This window comes from Puma concolor, chromosome B4 (genome assembly GCF_028749965.1).
Source record: "Puma concolor isolate L17-30 chromosome B4, mPumCon1.1.hap2, whole genome shotgun sequence".
Taxonomy (NCBI): Eukaryota; Metazoa; Chordata; class Mammalia; order Carnivora; family Felidae; genus Puma; species Puma concolor.
In genome coordinates, this window is record NC_141673.1 from 31,938,859 (window position 1) to 31,960,392 (window position 21,534).

Here is a 21,534-nt window from a genome sequence, read left to right on the forward strand (position 1 = left end):
AATGGAATTGCTTGTTGGGATGTTTGTGGTTTTCTAGACCATTGTTCTTCTGTCTAGCCCATGTATTAGTAAACTTTTTGTCATTCATACCACATACCCTTAGCGAATCACAACTACCTTGCCCATTCTTCTTAGACTACTATCGTTATTCATAGGTACATACACAGAAAGCTTGAATACATAGGCTATATACCATTCTAGTTGCTAGATTCTTTGAGATGGAATATGAGTATGAGTTGTTGGCAATTTCTTCTTTGCCCTTAACCAGTCATTCAGTTTTATTGAGTATTCACAGCTTGCCAGAGACAGGGCAATAATATTCTGCTTCTTGATATTCATTGTCAATAACAAATGTAACATGGATGATACTCGGGTGGGATATCTAAATCAATCTTGAGGTTCAGGAAGTGATTTGTAAACTGAGACTGAAGTAGGAGTTAATCTGGCAAGGGAATGGGATGGCCTTGGTGGTGAAAGAAATGGCATTCCGGGCTGAAGATACAGCATTTGCTAAGATCTAGAGGGAAGAGATGGCATGGTGAATTCAGGGAACTACAGTTACTCATTCTGGCTGAAATATAAGTAAAATAGCTAGTATAGAATCCTTACTAATTGCCAGTTACTTTACATGCACTCATTTGTTATTCCTCATTTCATACTTATCATATAAGATAGGTAACATTTCCCCATGCTATAGATGAGGAAACTGAGGCACAGAAAGATTAAGTAATTGTCCATGGTTACAGAAATAATAAGTTGTAAGACCAGGATTTAAATCCAAACTTACTCAGTGAGTCTGTGTTCTAAACCACTATACCATCCTGCCTTCCTAGTTCAAACATTTGTGATCCTCTGGAGAGATAAGCACAGGCCAGTTTCTAAGGAGTTTGCTCCTTTTCCTAAAAGGAACCAATGAAGAATTTTGAATCCAAGAATATCATGATGAGATCTATATTTTTGAAATTTATTCAGCTTTAGAGAGAGTGGATTGAAGGGGACTAAGAATAGTAAGGAGACAGGTGTGGTAATTCAGGCAGGTGCCAATGATGGACTAATTAAAGTCATAACTCAAGGGATTAAGGGCTGGAGACATGTTTAGAGAGGTAGGTGTAATTGGATGTAGTGAATGATTGATTGTCAGACAAGAGGGAGGAAAGGAGAGGGGCCCCACTAAGTAGGGATGCAGGAGGGGTTTAGAAGGTGTGCAATTAGTTTTCACCTTTATACATGTTGAGTCCAAGGTCCCAGTGGGCATATTCACAAAAGAGATCTATGGATTTGGAATTCATGAAAGAAAGTGTGGATGATGATTTGTGAGTTATCAACATAGATATTGAAGGCATAGAAATGACTGTAAGGAGATCTCTGAGAAATGTCTAATGAATAGGAAGAGGTGCTTCAAGGAACAGCACTTTAGAAAGGACAAAAATAAAAAATGTGATGTTTGACAAACTAAGAGAAAAGAGCATGAGTAGTGTTAAATGCTTCAGTGTTCTTTACATCTCTGTCCTTGTTAAAATTTTCCAATTCATAAACGATGGGACTGTTTCTTACCTCCTAGCTGATGATGATGATGAGGATGATGATGATGGTGATGATGATAGTAGTAGTAGTAGGTAAACTCAAATTTGTGTAGCATTTTGCATTTTGTTATAAACTTTCTCTAACCTTTTTATTTTGAAAACTATCAAATAAACATGAATATACTCTTCATATAGATTCCCCAATTATCAAAATTTTACCACATTTATTTTACCTGTCAGTATCTTTGTTTTAAGAAAAAATCTTTTTTGAATGTTTATTTTTGAGAGACAGAGACAGAACACAAGCAGGGGAGGAGCAGAGAGAGAGGGAGACACAGAATCCAAAGCAGGCTCCAGGCTCTGAGCTCTCAACACAGAGCCTGATGTGGGGCTCAAACCCACAAACTGTGAGATCATGACCTGAGCCAAAGTCAGACTCCCAATGGACTGAGCCACCCAGGTGCCCTTCTGTCAGTATCTTTGTAAACACATATCTCCCTCTCTTTCTCTTTGCTGCGTCAGTTAAGAGTTGACTGCAGATAAGATGATACTTCACACTGAAATATTTCTGCATGTCTCTCCTAAAAAGTGTATTCCCCAAAATAACCAGTATATGCAGGAAATTAATATTTATTCAATACTCTACTATCTAGTCTATAAACATATTGTTTTCTATTGGCCTAATAATGCCCTTCACAGTCCTCCACCCAATATCCAAGGTTCCATCAAGGTTCACATACTGATTTGGTTATTTATTAAAGACTTTTAAATGTATTATAATTGCAAACCACTGATATTTTATTTTTTCCTTGAATAAGAGGCAAAAGCAGAAAAGTGAAAGGTCATAAGAGGGCTGGGGTTTAGACAACGGATGAAAAAAATCTATGATAATGATTATAATATTTGTTTTGGGAAACAAAAAGAGTCATAACTGAAATCATCTATATGAGGAGAAGGAACACTCCATAATTTTTTTTGTTATTTCATGTACTGAGCATTGTGCTGATGACTTTATATACAATGTACTTAATTTTTACATCAACATATGAAACGGAAAAATTGAATTTAAGAGATGGTAAATGATTTGTTCATATTGTACTAGAAATTGGTGGACGAAGAATATAAACTTGGGCCAGTCTGATTTCAGATTGCTTCTTTTTAACCATTATGTTGTACTGCCTTATATTTCTAAGTAATTTAATGCTCAACAGAACACAGAATATTCTAGACCTGACATAGAAGAACTGCAAAATGCTAAAGATTTTGGACAGAAAATTACTGTTTATTAGATTTTGGCAGGGGTGGGGGTGGATAATCTGTATACAAAACTTTGGTTAGAGTTTTGGTTTTAGTTTGATTATTGAAGCTTTTAAACTTAACCTGTTTTACTTTTCCCAATCCTTAGATTTCACAAATTTTGGATTATTGTTCATGTCTTGGATCAACGTGAAATCCTTAACAGTTAATCATTCTCTACTTCATTAGAGAGGATTTCAAATTGATCGGCTGAAAGCCTGGTTTTATATTGAATCACTGCTGGATTTTATTATTATTAATCTTCTTTTCTTTTCTTTTTTTTTTTTTTTTTTTTTTTTTTTGCTATTTTAGTTGGCTCTTCGAAATGAGGAGGCAGAGAATGAAAACAGCAAATTAAGAAGAGAGGTTGGTAAAAAATTTTAGTAGTTGTGGCAGTTCAACAAAGATACTTGTTAAAAAAGGTTTCATAAATTTATACTCTAACTAGAACTGTATTCTTCTAGTAATGTTTTCAAGCTGGCTGATTTTATGATAGGAATTTGTCTCAGGGAAATAGAAAATGAGAGTTGAAGCCATCAAGTACTGTATTCATCTCTTACTTTATGTGGGTAAATTTTGCTTTGTTTTATAAGCCATTCTTTGTTTGCTAACTGACTGTACAACTGGATTTCTGTCTTATCGCTCTTCTTTTACCTACTGTTCTTTTAAATGTTTTGTTTTTTCATGAAATCTTAGAAGTTCTTTATTATTTGGCTCTTCTGAGCCAAATAATATTTATGCATTGTTTACCCTTATAGGAGTTCTTATCTTTTTAACATAATCAAAATATTCTTTGTTTTGGTTGATTATGAGTATTCTTGCTTTCTTTGATCATCCAAAATAATATCTCATTCTCCTATAATTTCTCATTTTGGTTTTAATTTCTAATGCTTGTTTTTTAATTACATATTTCCTTTCTCGTTTCTAATTACATTTTTCCTGTTCTTTTCTGGAGAACAAACGTCTAAAGAAAAAGGTGAGACTTTAAGGGTGGTGATACCTTGGGAATTTCAAGATCTGTTTTGAGATCCCTATTTAGAGGATGAAATTTTTGTTTCTCTGGATAGTTTCTTAATAGAAAATACTGTATTTGGTCTTCTTCCAGAATGAGCAACTTCGTCAGGATATTGTTGACTATCAGAAACAAATAGATTCTCAAAAAGAAACACTTTTGTCAAGAAGAGGAGAAGACAGTGACTACCGATCACAGTTGTCTAAAAAAAACTATGAACTTGTCCAATATCTGGATGAAATTCAGGTAAAATAGAAGTCATTTCAAGGCAATGATTCTTGTAAAATAATCGTGTTATAATGTAAATCTAGTGTTTGGTCCTACATTTAAATCCTTTAGTAGAAATCTTCAACTATGCATTTGTAAACGTGAAAGAAATTACATCTTTGAAGTTACAAATGTTGCAAATTCATTCATTTTATATGCCTATTTTGGGCATTGCTTAAAAAGAACTAAACTTTTTTAGGTGGAATTTGCTTTATATTTAATTGGTCAAAAATAATTGGTATTACAGACCTAGTAGAAAGAATTCTCTTGATCTAATAGATCAAGTGGAAAGAATTCTCTGCTCTCCAGCAGACAGTTAAGACTCTGTTTAACTTTAATTTAGTTTAAATTTCAGTTTCTTAAGTTAACTATTACTTTTTAACTTTATTAGACTTTAACAGAAGCTAATGAAAAAATTGAAGTTCAGAATCAAGAAATGAGAAAAAATCTAGAAGAGTCTGTACAGGAGATGGAAAAGATGACTGATGAGTATAACAGGATGAAAGCTATTGTACATCAGACAGATAATATAATGGACCAATTAAAAAAGGAAAATGATCATTATCGGCTTCAAGTAAGAATTGCTGTTAGATTAACTCATTTGTGCAGACTTCATATTGTATCATTACTATTTGTGTGAAGCTGAAAAGTACTTTAACTTTCTAGGATGTGTATTTTTGTCTTATGCTGTAATGTATTCTCTTACACTGTAATATGTTGCCATGCTGATCTATTTGTCCATATGTGTTTCTCTAATGGGACACAAGGTATCCTTTATGTATACCTCATTATTCTTGCCATTTAGGATATATAGTTGATACCTGAATGAATGTGTAGACAGCAATCCGGGAAGCTAATAAATGTGGGGATTTTCTACTAAAGATTCTTAGAAGCCCTGTGGGCCATGAAGTTAAATTTTACACCTTAAAATAAATATAAATATCCTAGAAAAACAATACATTGCTCATTTTTTACATGGATTAAACTAGTGTAAAACATAGAATAATGCTGAAACATATAGTTCTCTAGTAATGACAAATAATTATACCATTGTAATGAGACAGAAACCATTAAATATTGCCTCTAACTATAGAACTGCTCCAATAATGAATGTGCATTGGTAATGTATACGTGTATACACGTATGAGGATGTATAATGTATATATGTAATGTATGTGTAAATGTGCATATATAACAAATATGTATATATTGTGCTATTTTGCAACAATTCTTGAAATAATTGTTGCCTTTTAGGTGCAGGAGCTTACAGACCTTCTGAAAGCAAAAAATGAAGAAGATGATCCAGTCATGGCTGCTGTCAATGCAAAAGTAGAAGAATGGAAGGTGTTTTTTTCAGTTGACATAAGGGGTTTTGCATTTGTATTTTTGATTTCAATTTCTTAGTTTTCTTTAAAGGCCTTTGGTAGTTAATGACATTTTTATTAGGCAATATTTAAAGTACATCAAATGTCCTGGTTACAAGAGCACTAAGTGCTCTCTCTTGTGGAATCCTCTAGCATATTTGTTAGTAAATGAGTTCTTCCACATCAGTGAGTTAAACTTTAAGCTGAACTTTTTGATAGAAGTCTAAGTCTAAATCATAACATATTTGTCCTCTAAAATAGATAATTCTAACTAAAATTAAAATTTTTCAACATAACTCATAGTTACTTTGCATATGTATTATAGTTCCAGGTTTAATTTTAGTTTTTTTTAATTCTCACGTCAAATCAAACTATTGGTTTTCAGTGGAAATGGGAGAAAGGAAAGGGATCTTTTAGAATCATCTGAGTTTTTTTCCAAAAAACACCTTTCAGGCTCCTCCCCACTCTCCAACCTCAACCAAATCCCCTGGCCTTACCATATCAGAAGCTAAGGGTTATGATGACTATATATTTTGAAAAAAGTCTGAAGCTATTCTGAATGAGTAATTCTAATTTTAAAAGCTGTCATTTCCATAGTTATTGTTTTTTAACAGTTCATATAAATCTTGTTGGCTATTTGGAACTGGTTATCTGGGAAGCTCAGATAACCTATATTTTAAACACAAGCAGTAGGAGTGGAAATGAGGCCCAAAGAGTCCATTGGAGATTAGTAAACTTTCTGTAAAAGTCCAGAGAATAAATATTTTACACCATCTGGTCTCTGGTATAACTAAACTCTGCTATTATAACATGAAACCAGCCACAGACAATAGATAGATGCATGAGCAAGGCTGTTTCCTAATAAATCTTTATAAAAACAGGCAGCAGGCCAAATTTGGCCTTTGATTCTGTTTTTTCATCCCTGGATAAAAAGTTTTTACATTATTTTAATTTGTGGGGGAGAGATGGTGGTATATAGTATTCTACTGCAGTTTACTTTGTTTTCACTTAATGCCTTTTAAGAATGATAGAGTACTGGTTTATTCTTTTTAATTGCTTTGTAATTTTTCTTTATAGATAAGTTATTTAATTGATTCCCTATTGTGTGACACTTAGCAAGGTTCTGGTTTTTGATATTAGAAGCAATGTTACAGGGGTGCAAGGGTGGCTTTGTTGGTTAAATCCAACTCTAGGTTTCAGCTCAGGTCATGATCTCACGGTTTCATGAGTTCCAGCCCCACATCAGGCTCTGCACTGACAGTGAGGAGCCTGCTTGGGATTCTTTCTCTCCTTCTCTCTGCCCCTCCCCCATTCATGTTGTGTGTGTGTCTCTCTCTCCCTCCCTCAAGATAAATAAATTAAAAAAAAAAGAAACAGTGTTATAATTAATTCTTTATGTATTTGTTGTTTTGCAAATATGCAGGTTAAATTGCTACAAATTGTGATACATATCCAAATACATACCTCCAGTTTGACACTTGCTTTAGGCTTTATGGTATTTTTTGCCATGAAGTATTTCTTTTTATAATATATAGTTTATTTTTTTGTGCCTTTTTATCATAATTAGAAAGGGTTCTGAGTATAAAATTGTTTTCTCATACTTTCTTCTAGTGGCTCCTAATTTCATATTTTACATTTAAGTCTTTGAAGCATGTATAATTAATTTTGGCATGAAGAATGAGGTATGGATGCAGTAGACCTACTCAGTCATCCAAACATTATATATTGAACATTTTATCTTTCCCCTACTGAAATAGTTTTATTTTTAATATATACGAAACTTCTGTTGAATTTGAATTTATTTTTGGACTCTCTCCTTTATATTGATTGATATGTTTTCTAACTATGTATCTTTGTTTTAGTTATTGTTATGTATAAATATTTGTAAAAGCTGTTCATTTTTCAGCTTTTACATGCTTTCCTATGAAGTTATTTTTTTTAATATAAATTTTAGAAATAGTTCTTAAAAATCTCATTTTAGAGACATCAGGTTGGTTCAGTTGGTTAAGTGTCCAACTTTTGATTTTGGCCCAGGTCATGATCTCACAGTCCTGAGATCAAGCCCTGTGTTGGGTTCTGGGCTGGGCATGGGACCTGCTTGGGATTCTCTCTCTCCCTCTCCCCCTTCCCTGCCCTCTATCTCTTTCGCTCTCTCTTTAAAAGAAAAAAAAAAGAAAGAAAGAAAAGAAAAAGAAGAAATCTTATTTTATTGGATATGTGATAAATTTATAAGCTAATTTATAAGTTGATTTTGGTATTTGGTTCTTCTAGCAAAGAACACAAGACATCCTTAATTCAAAATATTTTGTGCCTCTTGGTGGCATTTTAAAGTTTTCTCCATAAAGATTAATTGTGCAAAACTTTTTTGTAGTTGTATGAAGGTATTTATAACATGGATAGGTTTTGGAAGCTTGTGATGGTTGAAAGATTGAATTTCTAAAACAACAAAAATTTTTTAAAATGTTAAGAGAGCAACTAAATGTATATTTCTGAATCATTTCTTACTTGAACTTAAGATTATACACACAAAAGGAACAATGATATGCAAATAGTTGCTGATACTTTGTTACTTCAAAGTGTATTTTATTTCCTGTATTTTCTTGAAATATGCTAATGGTATATATTAAGAGTATTTATCATAAGTGAAAAATGATTTGTCAATTTTCCTCTTATGTAACAGATCCTGTGTTGTTTATATCTAGTTAATTTTGTCTTCTAAAGATGATGAAATTATTGAATATCAGCAAATGTTACATAACCTGAGAGAGAAATTGAAAAATGCCCAGCTTGATGCTGATAAAAGTAGTGTGATGGCTCTACAACAGGTAAAACCTTCTCAAAATTTGGTTTATTAGTCAACGTGTCTAACTTAGTGGCTTGCACTATTGGGTATATAATAAAGTCTTTTAAAGTCCAGTCCCAAGAAACAATTAGAATTAAGTTTAGAGTTAGGAATAGAATTATTTTGTGTATTTTTCTGTGTTGATGCAGATAATACCCATATTGTTTTGATTGAGAATTATTTAATAAGAAACTTAAAAACTTTTAGAAACTTAAAAATAGCTTCGTACTCTATTAACATTTATTATATCATATGTTAGTGCTGAAATGTCCTGTATAATGTGAAAAAAACTAAAAGTGCGGTTGTAATTTGTGCTACATAATTTACTTTTGGGACAGCTAGGTGGCTCGGTTGGTTGAGCATCTGACTCTTGATTTCGGCTCAGGTCATGATCTCATGCTTCATGGGATCAAGCCCCATGTCCGGCTCTGCACTTACTGTGCAGATCCTGCTTGGCACTCTGTCTCCCTCTCTCTCTGCCCCTCCCCCACTTATGTTATCTCTCTCTGTCTCTTCTCTCTCAAAATAAATAAACATTTTAAACTACTAAAATAAAAAATAAAAAGATTTTTCTTTTGGTACAAATATATTCATGTAGCAGTTATACTTTCATCATCTGGGCTCTGTGGTCATAATCCAAAAGAGGGAAATTTGAGTAGTATTTGGAGGATAAGAACAATTGCAAGAGACAGTATTTTGAATGAAGCACTGTAAGGTAAAAGATGGTAATGGATGGGTCATGAGGAATGGTAGCCTGAAAGTCCTATGAAGCCATTAATATTAGAAAGTTCTGGAACTCCCTTTGTCGGGATGTTAGCCATTATATCCATCTGTGTTAGAGTGACAGCAGTGTACCTAACATTGTGTAGTGCAGTTGAGGGTCTACAAAATAGTAGAAGACATAATTTGATTCCATAAAAAATATATTCTATAGTCTTGTTGAAAAAAACACAAGACCTACTTTTTTCCTTACTTTTAAAATCTAGGTTAACATTCATGAAGAAATAACATTCATTATTCAAAAATATTTTATAGGGTATACAAGAACGAGATAGTCAAATTAAAATGCTCACTGAGCAAGTGGAACAATATACAAAAGAAATGGAAAAAAATACTTTCATTATTGAAGATTTGAAAAATGAGCTTCAAAGAAACAAAGGTAATTCAATGTTGAATAAGTATATAAAGTTATTTTATGTACCATCCAATTTTACAAGTATTTTTATTATGTCTTGTCATTATATGTATTATTGATTTTTCTTTTTGAATTTTATTATAATTTCAAAAAATTATACAGTATGTTATTACTACTTTACATATATTGCTAGTGTTTAAATTTTTAAGTGATGGAGATATTTTCAGTAATTTTTCCCTGATGAAAATTACATTAACATTTATTACCAGATTAGTTACATGAAGAAATGAAAAATGGTGATATAATTAATTATACTTATTTATCCCCTTTTTTTATAATTAACAAAGAATAGAAGAGAATAAAATTGTGATGCATGTAGCAGCATTGTAGATAGTTTTCAGAAGTTCTTTGACTCATCAACATTTGAATTAACCTTACCCAATTTAATGTCTTATTTTATTCTCCCTACCCTGGGTCATACTGCTTTGCCTAATACATCTAAGTAGAAGCACATGCAACATCAATGGTCTTCTGTTTCCACAGCACTACATGCCATAGTTATACCAGGGCACATTAATGCAAACTATTCATGATAAATTCATGATGGATTTAACATAGTTGCTGAAGATAAAAAAATAAAACACAAAGGGAAATAGCTAGGGAGTGTGTATGTGTGTAAGTGAAATAATGGTGGTGGTGGTGGTGGTGGTTGGAGTTGTGGTTGTAATTTTTTTTACATTTTTTTTTGTTTTTTTGTTTTTTGTTTTTTTGTTTTTTTTGGGAGAGAGAGTGTGTGAGTGGGGGAGAGGGACAGAGGGAGAGGTCTCAGTGTGAAGAACTACATGGGGCTCGATCTCATGACCCTGGGAGTTGGAGGCTCAACACACTGATCCACCCAGGTGCCCCTGTATGTTGTAATTTAGATAGTGAGGCAAAAGCCTCATTGAGGAGATACTTGAACAAACACAGCAAGTGAGGTAGTAATCCAGGCATATATCCCTAAACAATGGGAATGAGTGTAAAGGCACTGAAGCAGGAGTGTACCGAGCATGTTGAAGAACAACAAAGAAGCCTTTGTGGCTGGACCAGTGGGCAAGTGGGGTAATAGGTGATGAAATCAGAGAGGTAACCAGGGACCATGTCATATGGGGACTTACAGTTCACTATAAGGACTTTGACTTTTAAGTGAGAAGAAGCACCAAAGAAAGTTTCTGAAGATGGGAGTGATATAATTTGATCCATGCTGTATCTGCAATAGACCATAGGGGTGTTAAGGACAGAAGTAGGCAAACCTGTTTAGGGCTGGGTTTCCAGCAGGTTCAGAAATGATCAGGTACTTAGTTAAATAGGACATGTTAAGTTTGAGATGCTTATCAGACAGCCGACTGAAAGTATTAAATAGGCACTTGTATTTATAGAAGTCGAGATGGAGGACAACAGTCTCAGGCTCAACATATAAATTTGGGAACCATATGTGTAAAAATGGTAGTTGGAGTCATGAAGCTGGCTGAAATCATCAAAGGAACAAATGTTAAGAAAAATAACAAAGATTGAGCCCGAGGATGCTTTTAGTTAGAGGCTAGGGAGATGAAAGGGAGCAACTGAAGGAGGCTTAGAGATAGGGGAAAATCAGGAATGTGTGGAGTCCTGAAAACCACATGAGGAAAGTCAGCAAGGAAGAGAGTAAGCAACTGTGTTCAGAGCTATATCCAATGCTGCAGATAAGTCATGAGGAGCACTGAAAATTGACTAGTGGATTTAGCAGTGGTCATTTTTGGTTTAAGAGAAAGTAGGTAGAGATGAAATAAAACAGTATGGAAACTCTTTTGAAGACTTTGTATGAAGGGAAGGAGAAAAATGGAATAGTAACTTGCATGAGGAAAAGTGTTTTTTCTTCTTAAAATGGAAGAAACAATCATGCTTCTAGATTAAAGGAAAGATCCACTAAAGAAAAAAAAATTGATGCATTGATGAAGCAGGAGAGAGAGAACTTCTGGAGCAATATCCTTGCGAAGGCATTGGGATGGGAGCTAGCGTTCTAGTGGGGTAGTTGGCCTTAGGAGCACAGAGAACTCATCCATAATAACAGGAAGGAAGGTGGAGTGTGTAGATACAGAAGCAGGTAACTGTGTAGATGACCTGATGGTGGGAACAGGTGGAACTGTATTGATTGCTTCTCTTTTCTCAAGCAAGTTAGGATTGGGGAAGATGTGTTAGCAGTTTGAGGAGAGAAGAAAAGAGAAGGTATATAATGGCTATCTGGAAGAGTGAACAGAGTAGGGAAATGTAATATGATTGTTGAGCCAACAACAAAGCCCATTTGTTATACTTATTTCTATGTGTGTGTGTATTATGTATTTATTAGAATTATACTTTGACAGTAGTTTAAACTGCTTTAAAAGGGTGACTGATACCATGGGTTTTGCATATTCCAGCCACCAGGAGAAAAAGAGGCAGTTGATCTCTGCTATCAAATAAGAAACAGGTCTTACCTAATGACATTTCAGTCAGTCCACAGTCATATGACCCCTAAAGTCACAGAAGGTGTGTCTACTAATATATACTGTATACCTGAAGTGAATTTGTAAATTGACCGAGGTTTTCATTGGCCAGCATTAGGTTTAGCTATTAGAAATAGAGATTTGGTAAATGGTGGCAAAATCAAGACAGAAGTTTATTTTTCTCCTTGTGTAATGATGTAGAATTAGGCAGTCCAGGGTATTGCCCTCATCTGTTTCATCCAAGGTGGACCTTTCCCCTCCTATCCATATCCCAAACTGCAAGGTAGGGGAGGCAGAGCAGGAGGCATATGACACACACTGAAGGTTAGTCAGGTAAGTATGTTGTGGAGAGCCATGTGGAAGAAGGAAGAATAGATACTGGGGAGGAGTCAGCCTCTGTTACATTCTCCATCTAGGCTTTTTATTCCAGAGAGCAGGGCTCGTTTCTTACAAACATACGTGATCTCCCACACGAATCCAGTACCACCTACTTTTAAGTATGTGCTCCAAATCAGTGGGTGCTCATGGATAAGAATGATTTGTGTTGATCATAGGAATACAATATTTACCTCAAGCAACAGTTTGGTAGGGAAATCTAGGTGGAGATTTTGTAGCTATGGAGTTTAGCTGCAAGTGGCAGAAAAAAATCAAATGTAATAGTGTTTTAAACAGGACAGAAATATATTCTTCCATGATGTAAACAAAGTTGAAGCAACTAGTTTGGGGTTGGTATGATACCTGTTCAAATATTGGGTATTGGGCACCCTGTTACTTGTTGTTCTGCCTATCCTAACATGTAGTATCCATTTCATGTTCTGAGTGTTTGAGTTCCAGACTTAATACCATATTCCAGATAGCAGGAAGGAAGGAAGAGGCATTCAATCGTCTCCTTTAAAAACAGTTCCTGAAATACACATATGGCTTGTTTACTTGTATCCCGTTAGTCACACAACCACATCTAGCTGTTGGGGTATAAGAGGAAATTTAGTCTGTATTTCAAATGGCTGTGTGTCTAACTAAAATTGCAAAGCTCTAAGGCAGTGGACAAAGGTTCAACAGTAGGAACAGATAGCTCATGGTTTTTGCCACAGTGATCATTCTTTGAAAACAGTGTTTTACAGTCTTTTATAATCCATAACCTTTCAGCTAAGATTTTATTGAACTTTTTAACTTGTTTTATCATGAAAATAAAAACAAATTTTATTTTAAAGATATAAAATTATAAATTAATATTAAAGGGATTTTTCTTTAGTGACACACCTCTTTTCCTGCTTCCCGTATTGGAATCAAGGATTTAAAGGAAGAAGTAGTCAATTCAATTCTATTAATTCATGAATTCTTTTTTCCCCCTGTAGGTGCTTCAACTCTTTCCCAACAGACTCATTATATGAAAATTCAGTCAAAGGTTCAAATGTTAGAAGAGAAAACTAAAGAGGCTGAGAGAACAGCTGAACTGGCTGAGGCTGATGCTAGGGAAAAGGATAAAGAACTAGTTGAGACTCTAAAGCGATTAAAAGATTATGAATCGGTATGTATTTTTATCTTGTCCATCAAGGAGCTTACAATATTCTTGCCACTTACAGTGAGACTGCTCTATGCTGTATACTGTGTTCCTTTAAAAGCCTTCAGAAGTGCTTTGTGTTCAAGGTTCTCTTACTCAAACTTTTGAGTAGCATTTACTTTTCAGCAAGAGAACTGTTTTCTAATCATTTGATCAAAACATTTTGCCCAGATAAGCAGCTTTGGTGAGGCAGCAAGTTTAGTTTTTTTGTCTAGATGTGACACCATTGGTTTATTTGATAAAAGTTATTTCAGGGACAGTTTTGCTGCCTACTGTGCCGACACAGTGCTTACTCTGTACTTTTGGTATTTTTAAATCTAATTACCACTAAAACAGGCATCTAATGGCTTACGTATTCTAATAGTGTCACTGGTTTATTATTCCTTTCCTACATTTTGTTATGGGTTTTATATGTCATTTTCTGAGTCACTTTGTTATTAGGATGCTATACTGGGAAGTTTCAGCTGTTCCATTTTCCATGATTATTGCTGGATTTGGTTTTTGAAAGAACAATAAAAAGCATTTTATGACACAAACCTTACATATATGTGTACTTCTGCTTAGACTTAATAAGAAAATAAATTCATGAATTTGATAATTTATTCAAATAAACCATGTTATACTTAAATTAGATTGGATATTTTTCAGGGAATATATGGTTTAGAAGATGCTGTTATTGAAATAAAGAATTGTAAAAACCAGATTAAAATAAGAGATCGAGAGATTGAAGTATTGACGAAGGAAATCAATAAACTTGAGTTGAAGATCAATGATTTCCTCGATGAAAATGAGGCACTTAGGGAGCGCATGGGTGAGTCATCTTTTCAGTCCATAGTTTGATCAACCCTAATTGTCAAGTCACTTTTTTGTTTTCCTTCTTGTTTATTCAGTATTACTTTAAAATAGGTGAGTGTGGTGTTTTTTTTTTTTTCTTTTCCCAAATCAATCCTCTAAAAATATTTAAAACAAAAGTGGAGCTGCTCTGATTGAAGTGGGGTTGAGGATTAAATGGGGTTGGGATGGTGGGTGGTCAGACCTGGAGCAGGGTTTTATTCATTCTGGATCTCTTCATTAATAATTGCTTGTTTAAAAATTGAAAGTCTACTAAGTTAATACCACACGTTAGAAGTTAACCACCCCCCATCTGTATGACCCATGTTAGTTTGCAAAGTGCTCTTGTTCAGGTAAATTCATGAGGACATTTAGAAGTACTGGTTAAGTACTTGACTTTTATATTTATGCTGCTTAATTTTTACTTTGGTCTAGTATTTTAAGGTTACTATTGATTCTAAGAAGTAATTGGTAAATTTGGCTTGAAAGTTTATTGATTTCAGTAAATAGTTCATTAATGAGTATTTTTCATTTGAATGTTAAATTATGACAGTGCAATCTAAATTGCTACTTTGAAATGAAAATAAAAACCGAAATATTGATTTCATTATACTTGGTAAATCCCAGTTAATGCTTTCTTAGAGTTAAAATGATCATCTGGGAAAACTATTCTCTAGAGGAAGGAAAAGTAAATATTTATAAAGATGATTTATTTGTAAAATGTATGTAAGTATGACCCAGAATCATGCCAGTAACCCAGGTTAGCCTTCTGATCAGCTTCAGATCACAGCCAACTTTAAACTAGAGGTCGCTAAAGATGACTGAGCCAATTGGACAGCTGTCACAAACACCAGATTGTCTGTATTTGAAAGCCTCCAAATCTTGGTTTATACTGCTTGAGACGATCTTCATGTCTACTCAGTAATAGAAAGTTAGGCACGCTGGGGACATCAGACTAGTAATGATAATGTAATTTATATTGATATTAATAATGACTACTGTGTGCCAGGCATTGGACTAAGTATGTTATATGGGTTAATTTTTTATACCCTTGACAACAAGCCAAAAAAATAAATACAGTATTATTCCTACAACTTAGTTAATAATTGACAGTGAGAATTGAGTGCAAGTCTGTTTTATTCCAAAGCTTTTGTTCTGAATTAACACATTCTAGGACTTTCATGATAACCTAACATGGAGAAGAAGACTGATCCTGAAATATATTGTCAGGATTTCCATTAATAATTGTGATAAAATATTGACTTGTAAGGTTATAGTTCAAATATCTGGAAATTCTTGCACAAAAAGTACCCCATTCTCTAGTGATACTGGCTAAATAAGTGATAATCATTTGCTTGATGATAACCAATTGCTATAGGAAGTTTTTATAGTTCATTTGATTGTTGATAAGGTTTTAATTGTATTGCTTTCTATTTTAGGCCTTGAACCGAAGACAATGATTGATTTAACTGAATTTAGAAATAGCAAAAGCTTAAAGCAACAGCAGTACAGAGCTGAAAACCAGATTCTTTTGAAAGAGGCAAGTGTGATGGTCAGTTAGTTATTTTCTGGTTGAACTAAAAAGAAATACTAATAATTTGTACTTTGTAGATTGAAAGTCTAGAGGAAGAACGACTTGATCTGAAAAAAAAAATTCGCCAAATGGCTCAAGAAAGAGGAAAAAGAGCTGCAACTTCAGGTATATCCATATCTATATTTGCAGATATATTCCAAATCTTTAAAAGAATCATTGGAAAATGAATTGTCTGGAGCTGAAATCTTCTGTATTTTAGAAATATTAACATGGGTCTTCTACAAGTTTAATAAATGAAATGAAATAATGGCCTGATGAGAAGTATTTGAGTATCATTAGTTTCTATCCTAAATCTGAAACAGGTAAAAACAGAAAAATAAATAAATAAACAGAAAATAAGTGAAAAGAAAACTTTAGAATCATCAACTTTTGAAAACTTCACAGTTGGTGTGTTAATTTCTAGGCAATTCCAATACATTGTGATCAATAATAGAATTTAGTAATTTCTACATTAATATATGTGGCTGTTAATATTTTTTCCTTTCCTTAAGAGCAATGCATTGAAAACTTTTTGCAGATTATTCTTTTTAAGTAATGTTTTATTGAATAAAAATTAACTTTTTTATCTTACTTGATATCAGGAGAATAATTGGTTTAGTTTTCTAATAGCCATCGCATTGCCTTTTTTTCAGACCATAGAGAAGGAATTTTTTTTTAACTTCACCCAAGTCCACAAGTATCTGAATAACAGAGGGTTTTTTCATTGGTTGGTTTGGTTTGGTTTTGGTTTGTTTCGATTTTTTTAGCATCATGGTCTCTATATCAAAAAATTTCTAAAAGGAAAAACTCCATAATTTATTAACATATTAACTAGCTTACTCATTCATGGTTCTTAGCTATTTTATATGTCATTAAACTATTTTAGCAGTTATTAACAAACACTTTAATATAGAATAGGTAAAGAATGATAGAGAAGCTAAAAGTCATATTAGTTTCTCATATTATTAATATTAAAAGTGAGCTGTGGGGTGCCTGGGTGGCGGAGTTGGTTAAGGGTCTGACTCTTGATCTCGGCTCAGGTCATGATCACACAGTTCTTGAGATAGAGTCCCACAGTTCTTGAGCTCTGCACTGACAGCTTGGGGACTGCTTGGGATTCTCTCTGCCTGTCTCTCTGCCCCTTCCCCACTGGCACACACTCTCTCACAAAATAAATAAACTTAAAAAGAAGAATTAAAAGAAATAAGCTAGATTAGAAAGTTGTATAGGCTACATGTGGATCAAGGATTTTGGAAATAATTCTTTTGTTTCAGTTAGAACTTGATTTTACTTTTTAAGAATTAAAGGATTGGAATAATGGAGAACTCTTTTATGTTTCTAATTTGTTAATTCTTTTATGTGTAGGATTAACCATTGAGGACCTAAACCTAACTGAAAACTTTTCTCAAGAAAATAGAGTAGGAGAAAGGAAATTCGATTTTACAAGCCTCAAAAATATAAGTGAAACACAATTAAAGGTAAACAGTATAAAGTGTTGTTATGGCAAAGAGAACGAAGAAAAATGTTATTATCAGTGCTTTCATTTCTGCCTCCCATATTTTATTTTGGACATTGCATCTTTTTGTAGTTGTTAAATAAAAAATAAAATGATACTTTTTAAAATTTAAATAACCTGTTAATCCAAAGATTGATTAATGAGACCTTATTTACTCTGAGTATAGATTATGAGTTCAGATAAAATAGAGCTGCTGCATAGGAGACCTTCATTCAGTATTCCACAGTTATATCAGAATGGGCCAGAAGAGAATGTCACCATAGGATCATTATCAAGAATGTTATCTGAAATTCAACATAGTGTAGAAAGTGAAGTGGATCCTTTGGTCTCTTTAACTAAACATTCTTCATCTGTACAAGTAAAAGATAATAATTCACCTCCAGAAATGATTACAATAAAGGAGATTTTTAAAGCACCATGTCTACAGTCTTTAAGAAATCTAGAATCATTAGTCATTACCTTTGGTAGGAAGAGCCATGAAGAAATAGATGACTACTTATACTCTCTTTCTGACAACTCCATGAAGAATGTGTCTAGAAGCCATCAGGTACTTGAGAAAACTAGTTTCACACAAAACGGTTCATCTTTACAAGCCCTATCAACAGCTTCTGACTTGATGGAGAAGTTATCACTTAGGCAAAAATCTGTGATATTTTGTGAACAAATTCATGATAATAGGGCTGACATGGAAAAATCACAAGTAGCAACAGCAGAAGATGAACGGGTTCATACCCAGATAAAATATGCTGATACCAGTTTGAAAGAAGGTATAAGAAAGGGTGAAGTACCTTTACAGACAGAGGTTTTGAAAAGTGAACTTGAAGTTAATCTTCCAGATCCTGTGCCTATTACTGCACAATCAAAATCACCTCAGATAGATCCACTTGAAAATCTTATAGAACAGCTACGGAGAGAACTAGTATTTCTTAGATCTCAGGTGAGCTTTCCTCCAAATTACATTCCTGGGATCATTTTTTTATTAATGCCTTTTTAATGGCTTCTCTAACAAAGTTCTATAAAATAATAATTATAATAAGAATTTTTTGTTTGCATATAACACTAATTTATGCACACACATTCTGTTTTTAAAAAATCTAAAAATGCGGGGCGCCTGGGTGGCGCAGTCGGTTAAGCGTCCGACTTCAGCCAGGTCACGATCTCGCGGTCCGTGAGTTCGAGCCCCGCGTCAGGCTCTGGGCTGATGGCTCAGAGCCTGGAGCCTGTTTCCGATTCTGTGTCTCCCTCTCTCTCTGCCCCTCCCCCGTTCATGCTCTGTCTCTCTCTGTCCCAAAAATAAATAAACGTTGAAAAAAAAAATCTAAAAATGCAGTAAGTTTGATATGAAATCATTGACTTGCCTAATTTATTATTTCTTTAGAATGAAGTGCTAGCACAGGATTTATTGATCAAGGAAGCACAGAATAGAAATGCAGAAATAGAGCTTGAACGTCATAGAAGCCAGACAGAACAGGTAGTATAAAGACAGACCATTAAAAGAGTAGATTGTGGTACTAAAGACAAAAACTTCCATTATATTTTTCTCCCTTTTGTTGTAGGGGCGGGGATCACCATCTGTTTTACCTTTCAGATTTTATTTTTATTACTGCTGCTAGGTTTCTATAGCTTGTTTCTTGTGTGTTACACCTCAGCTGATCAAATTTTCTTAACTTGTAAACTATAAACTATTGGGATAGTTTGTAAAAAAAAAATAAATAAATTTTATTCTTTATGTTCTTTACAGAATGAATTTCTTTCAAGAGAACTAATTGAAAAGGAAAGAGATTTAGAAAGAGGTAGAACAGTAATAACCAAATATCAGAATAAATGTGAGTTACTATTATCTCTTATTTTTCGGTACTTATTTATCCTATACTGAAAACCATGGATCTAAAAGGATTTTAATACATTCTCTGTTTTCTAGTCTGTTTTTAACCTTTATTGTCTCCATAATACATAGACTTCAGTCTCATTCATCTGTTTGGTTTGCCTTGCTGTATTTGTTGTCAGAGAAAGTTATTAATCTGAATTTTTTGTAATGACAAATAAGTCAGTTTTTTTGTTGTCCAATAAAAGTTAAGTGAGAAAAACAAATTTAAAAGATTTTTAATAAAGTGAAGGCAAAGTATGTTCATGATTTCTTTCTTTCAAATATGAAGTATAAATATGTATATATTTATATATATGTGCATGTAATTTAATAAGGTATATCATTTAACTCAACTATTCACGCATTGGATTTTAGTTAAAAAATTTTTTACATTTATTTACATTTGTATTTCCAAATGGGTATTTTTTCTGTATATGAAATATTTGTTATTTGTATAGAATAGTATAAACTGTGAAGAAGGTAGTCACTGAATGAGAAAAATATGTCCTTTTAGTAAAAGAATTAGTTGAAGAAAATAAGCAACTGGAAGAAGGTATGAAAGAAATATTGCAAGCTATTAAAGAAATGCAGAAAGATCCTGATGTTAAAGGGGAAACATCTCTAATTATTCCTAGTCTTGAAAGACTAGTTAACGTAAGTTTTTTCACGTTAGTTTTGTTTTGTTGTTTCGTATTTTTAAGATGTTGTTCCACTGTTCTCCAGTCTTCATAGTTTATGATGAGATATTTATGGTCATTAGAGTCATTATTCTCCTGTTTGTTACATGTGGTTTTTCTCAGGTTGCTTTGAAAATTTCCTCTTTTATTTGGTTTTCACTAGTTTTACTATAATGTGCCTTGGTATGTGGGTAGGTATGTGAGTGTGCACATATATCTGTGTACGTATGTGTATGTTTGGGGTTTGCTGAGCTTCTTGAATCTGTTTACTTATGCCATTTGTCACAATTGGAAAGTTTTCCGCTTTATTTCTACAATATTTTTTCTGCCCCATTGTCTCTGGGACTCCAGTGACACATTAGACCTTTTGATATTGTCTCATAGGTTTTTGAGGCTTTGTTCATTTTTTCTTCTAATTATGTATCTTCTCCTGATTGGGTGATTGCTATGTATCTTTTTTTAAAAATTTATTTACTTTTAATTTACATCCAAGTTAGTTAGCATATAGTGCAAAAATGATTTCAGGAGTAGATTCCAGTGATTCATCCCCTATGTATAACACCCAGTACTCATTTCAACGGGTGTCTTCTTTAATGCCCCTTACCCATTTAGCCCATCCCCCTCTCCTGCAGCCCCTTCAGCAACCCTCAGTTTGTTCTTTGTATTTAAGAGTCTCTTATATATTTTGTCCCTCTCCCTGTTTTTATATTATTTTTGCCCTCTTCCCTTATGTTCATCTGTTTTATATCTTTAATTCCATGAGTGAAGTCATACGGTATTTGTTTTTCTCTGAGTTATTTCACTTAGCATAATAGCCTTTAGTTCCATCTACATTGTTTGCAAATGGCAAGATTCCATTCTTTTTGATTGCCGAGTAATACTCCATTGTGTGTATATGTATATATGTATATATACGTATATATGTGTGTGTGTATGTATATATACGTATATGTATGTATATATGTATATATATACATACATACACGTATATATACACACCACATCTTCTTTATCCATTCATCCATCGATGGACATTTGGGCTCTTTCCATGCTTTGGCTATTGTCAGTAGTGCTGCTATAAACATTGGGGTGCATGTGCCCCTTCAAAACAGCACACCTGTATCCCTTGGATATATATCTAGTAGTGCTGGGCTGTAGGGTAGTTCTATTTTTAATTTTTTGAGGAACCTGCATACTGTTGTGCAGAGTGGCTGCACCTGTTTGCATTCCCACCAGCAGTGCAAAAGAGATCCTCTTTCTCTGCATCCTCACCAGCATCTATTATTGCCTGAGTTGTTAATTTTAGCCATTCTGACTGGTGTGAGGTGGTATCTCATTGTGATTTTAATATGTATTTCCCTAATGAGTGATATTGAACATTTTTTCATGTGTCTGTTAGCCATCTGGATGTCTTCTTTGGAAAAGTGTCTCTTTATGTCTTTTGCCCATTTCTTTACTGGGGTGAAGAATTTGTTTTTGGGTGTGAGTTTGGTAACTAACTCTTTGGATTTTGGATACTAACCTTTTATATGATATGTCATTTACAAATATCTTCTCCCATTCCGTTGG

The 21,534-nt window shown here is 33.7% G+C and overlaps 1 protein-coding gene across 8 annotated transcripts in view; it reads left to right on the forward strand.

Moving 5' to 3' along the window:
- CEP290 (centrosomal protein 290) overlaps positions 1-21,534 on the forward strand; it is a 92,422-nt gene that overhangs the window by 6,320 nt on the left and 64,568 nt on the right. For 6 of the 8 annotated variants that reach the window (XR_015253450.1, XR_015253449.1, XM_086712695.1 and 3 more), the window contains exons 7-20: positions 3,132-3,185; positions 3,775-3,795; positions 3,925-4,077; positions 4,490-4,672; positions 5,353-5,442; positions 8,165-8,287; positions 9,340-9,463; positions 13,296-13,468; positions 14,150-14,312; positions 15,772-15,872; positions 15,944-16,031; positions 17,271-17,383; positions 19,163-19,247; positions 19,803-19,942. Coding sequence is in view for 6 of the 8 variants with exons in the window: in XM_086712695.1 (XP_086568821.1) it covers positions 3,132-3,185; positions 3,775-3,795; positions 3,925-4,077; positions 4,490-4,672; positions 5,353-5,442; positions 8,165-8,287; positions 9,340-9,463; positions 13,296-13,468; positions 14,150-14,312; positions 15,772-15,872; positions 15,944-16,031; positions 17,271-17,383; positions 19,163-19,247; positions 19,803-19,942 (1,611 nt within the window). In the remaining 2 variants the exon portion in view is untranslated. Of the gene's footprint in view, positions 1-3,131; positions 3,186-3,774; positions 3,796-3,924; positions 4,078-4,489; positions 4,673-5,352; positions 5,443-8,164; positions 8,288-9,339; positions 9,464-13,295; positions 13,469-14,149; positions 14,313-15,771; positions 15,873-15,943; positions 16,032-17,270; positions 17,384-17,587; positions 18,359-18,799; positions 18,893-19,162; positions 19,248-19,802; positions 19,943-21,534 lie in introns of all 8 variants that reach the window. The other 2 variants (XM_086712696.1, XM_086712692.1) reach the window with 2 other exon arrangements.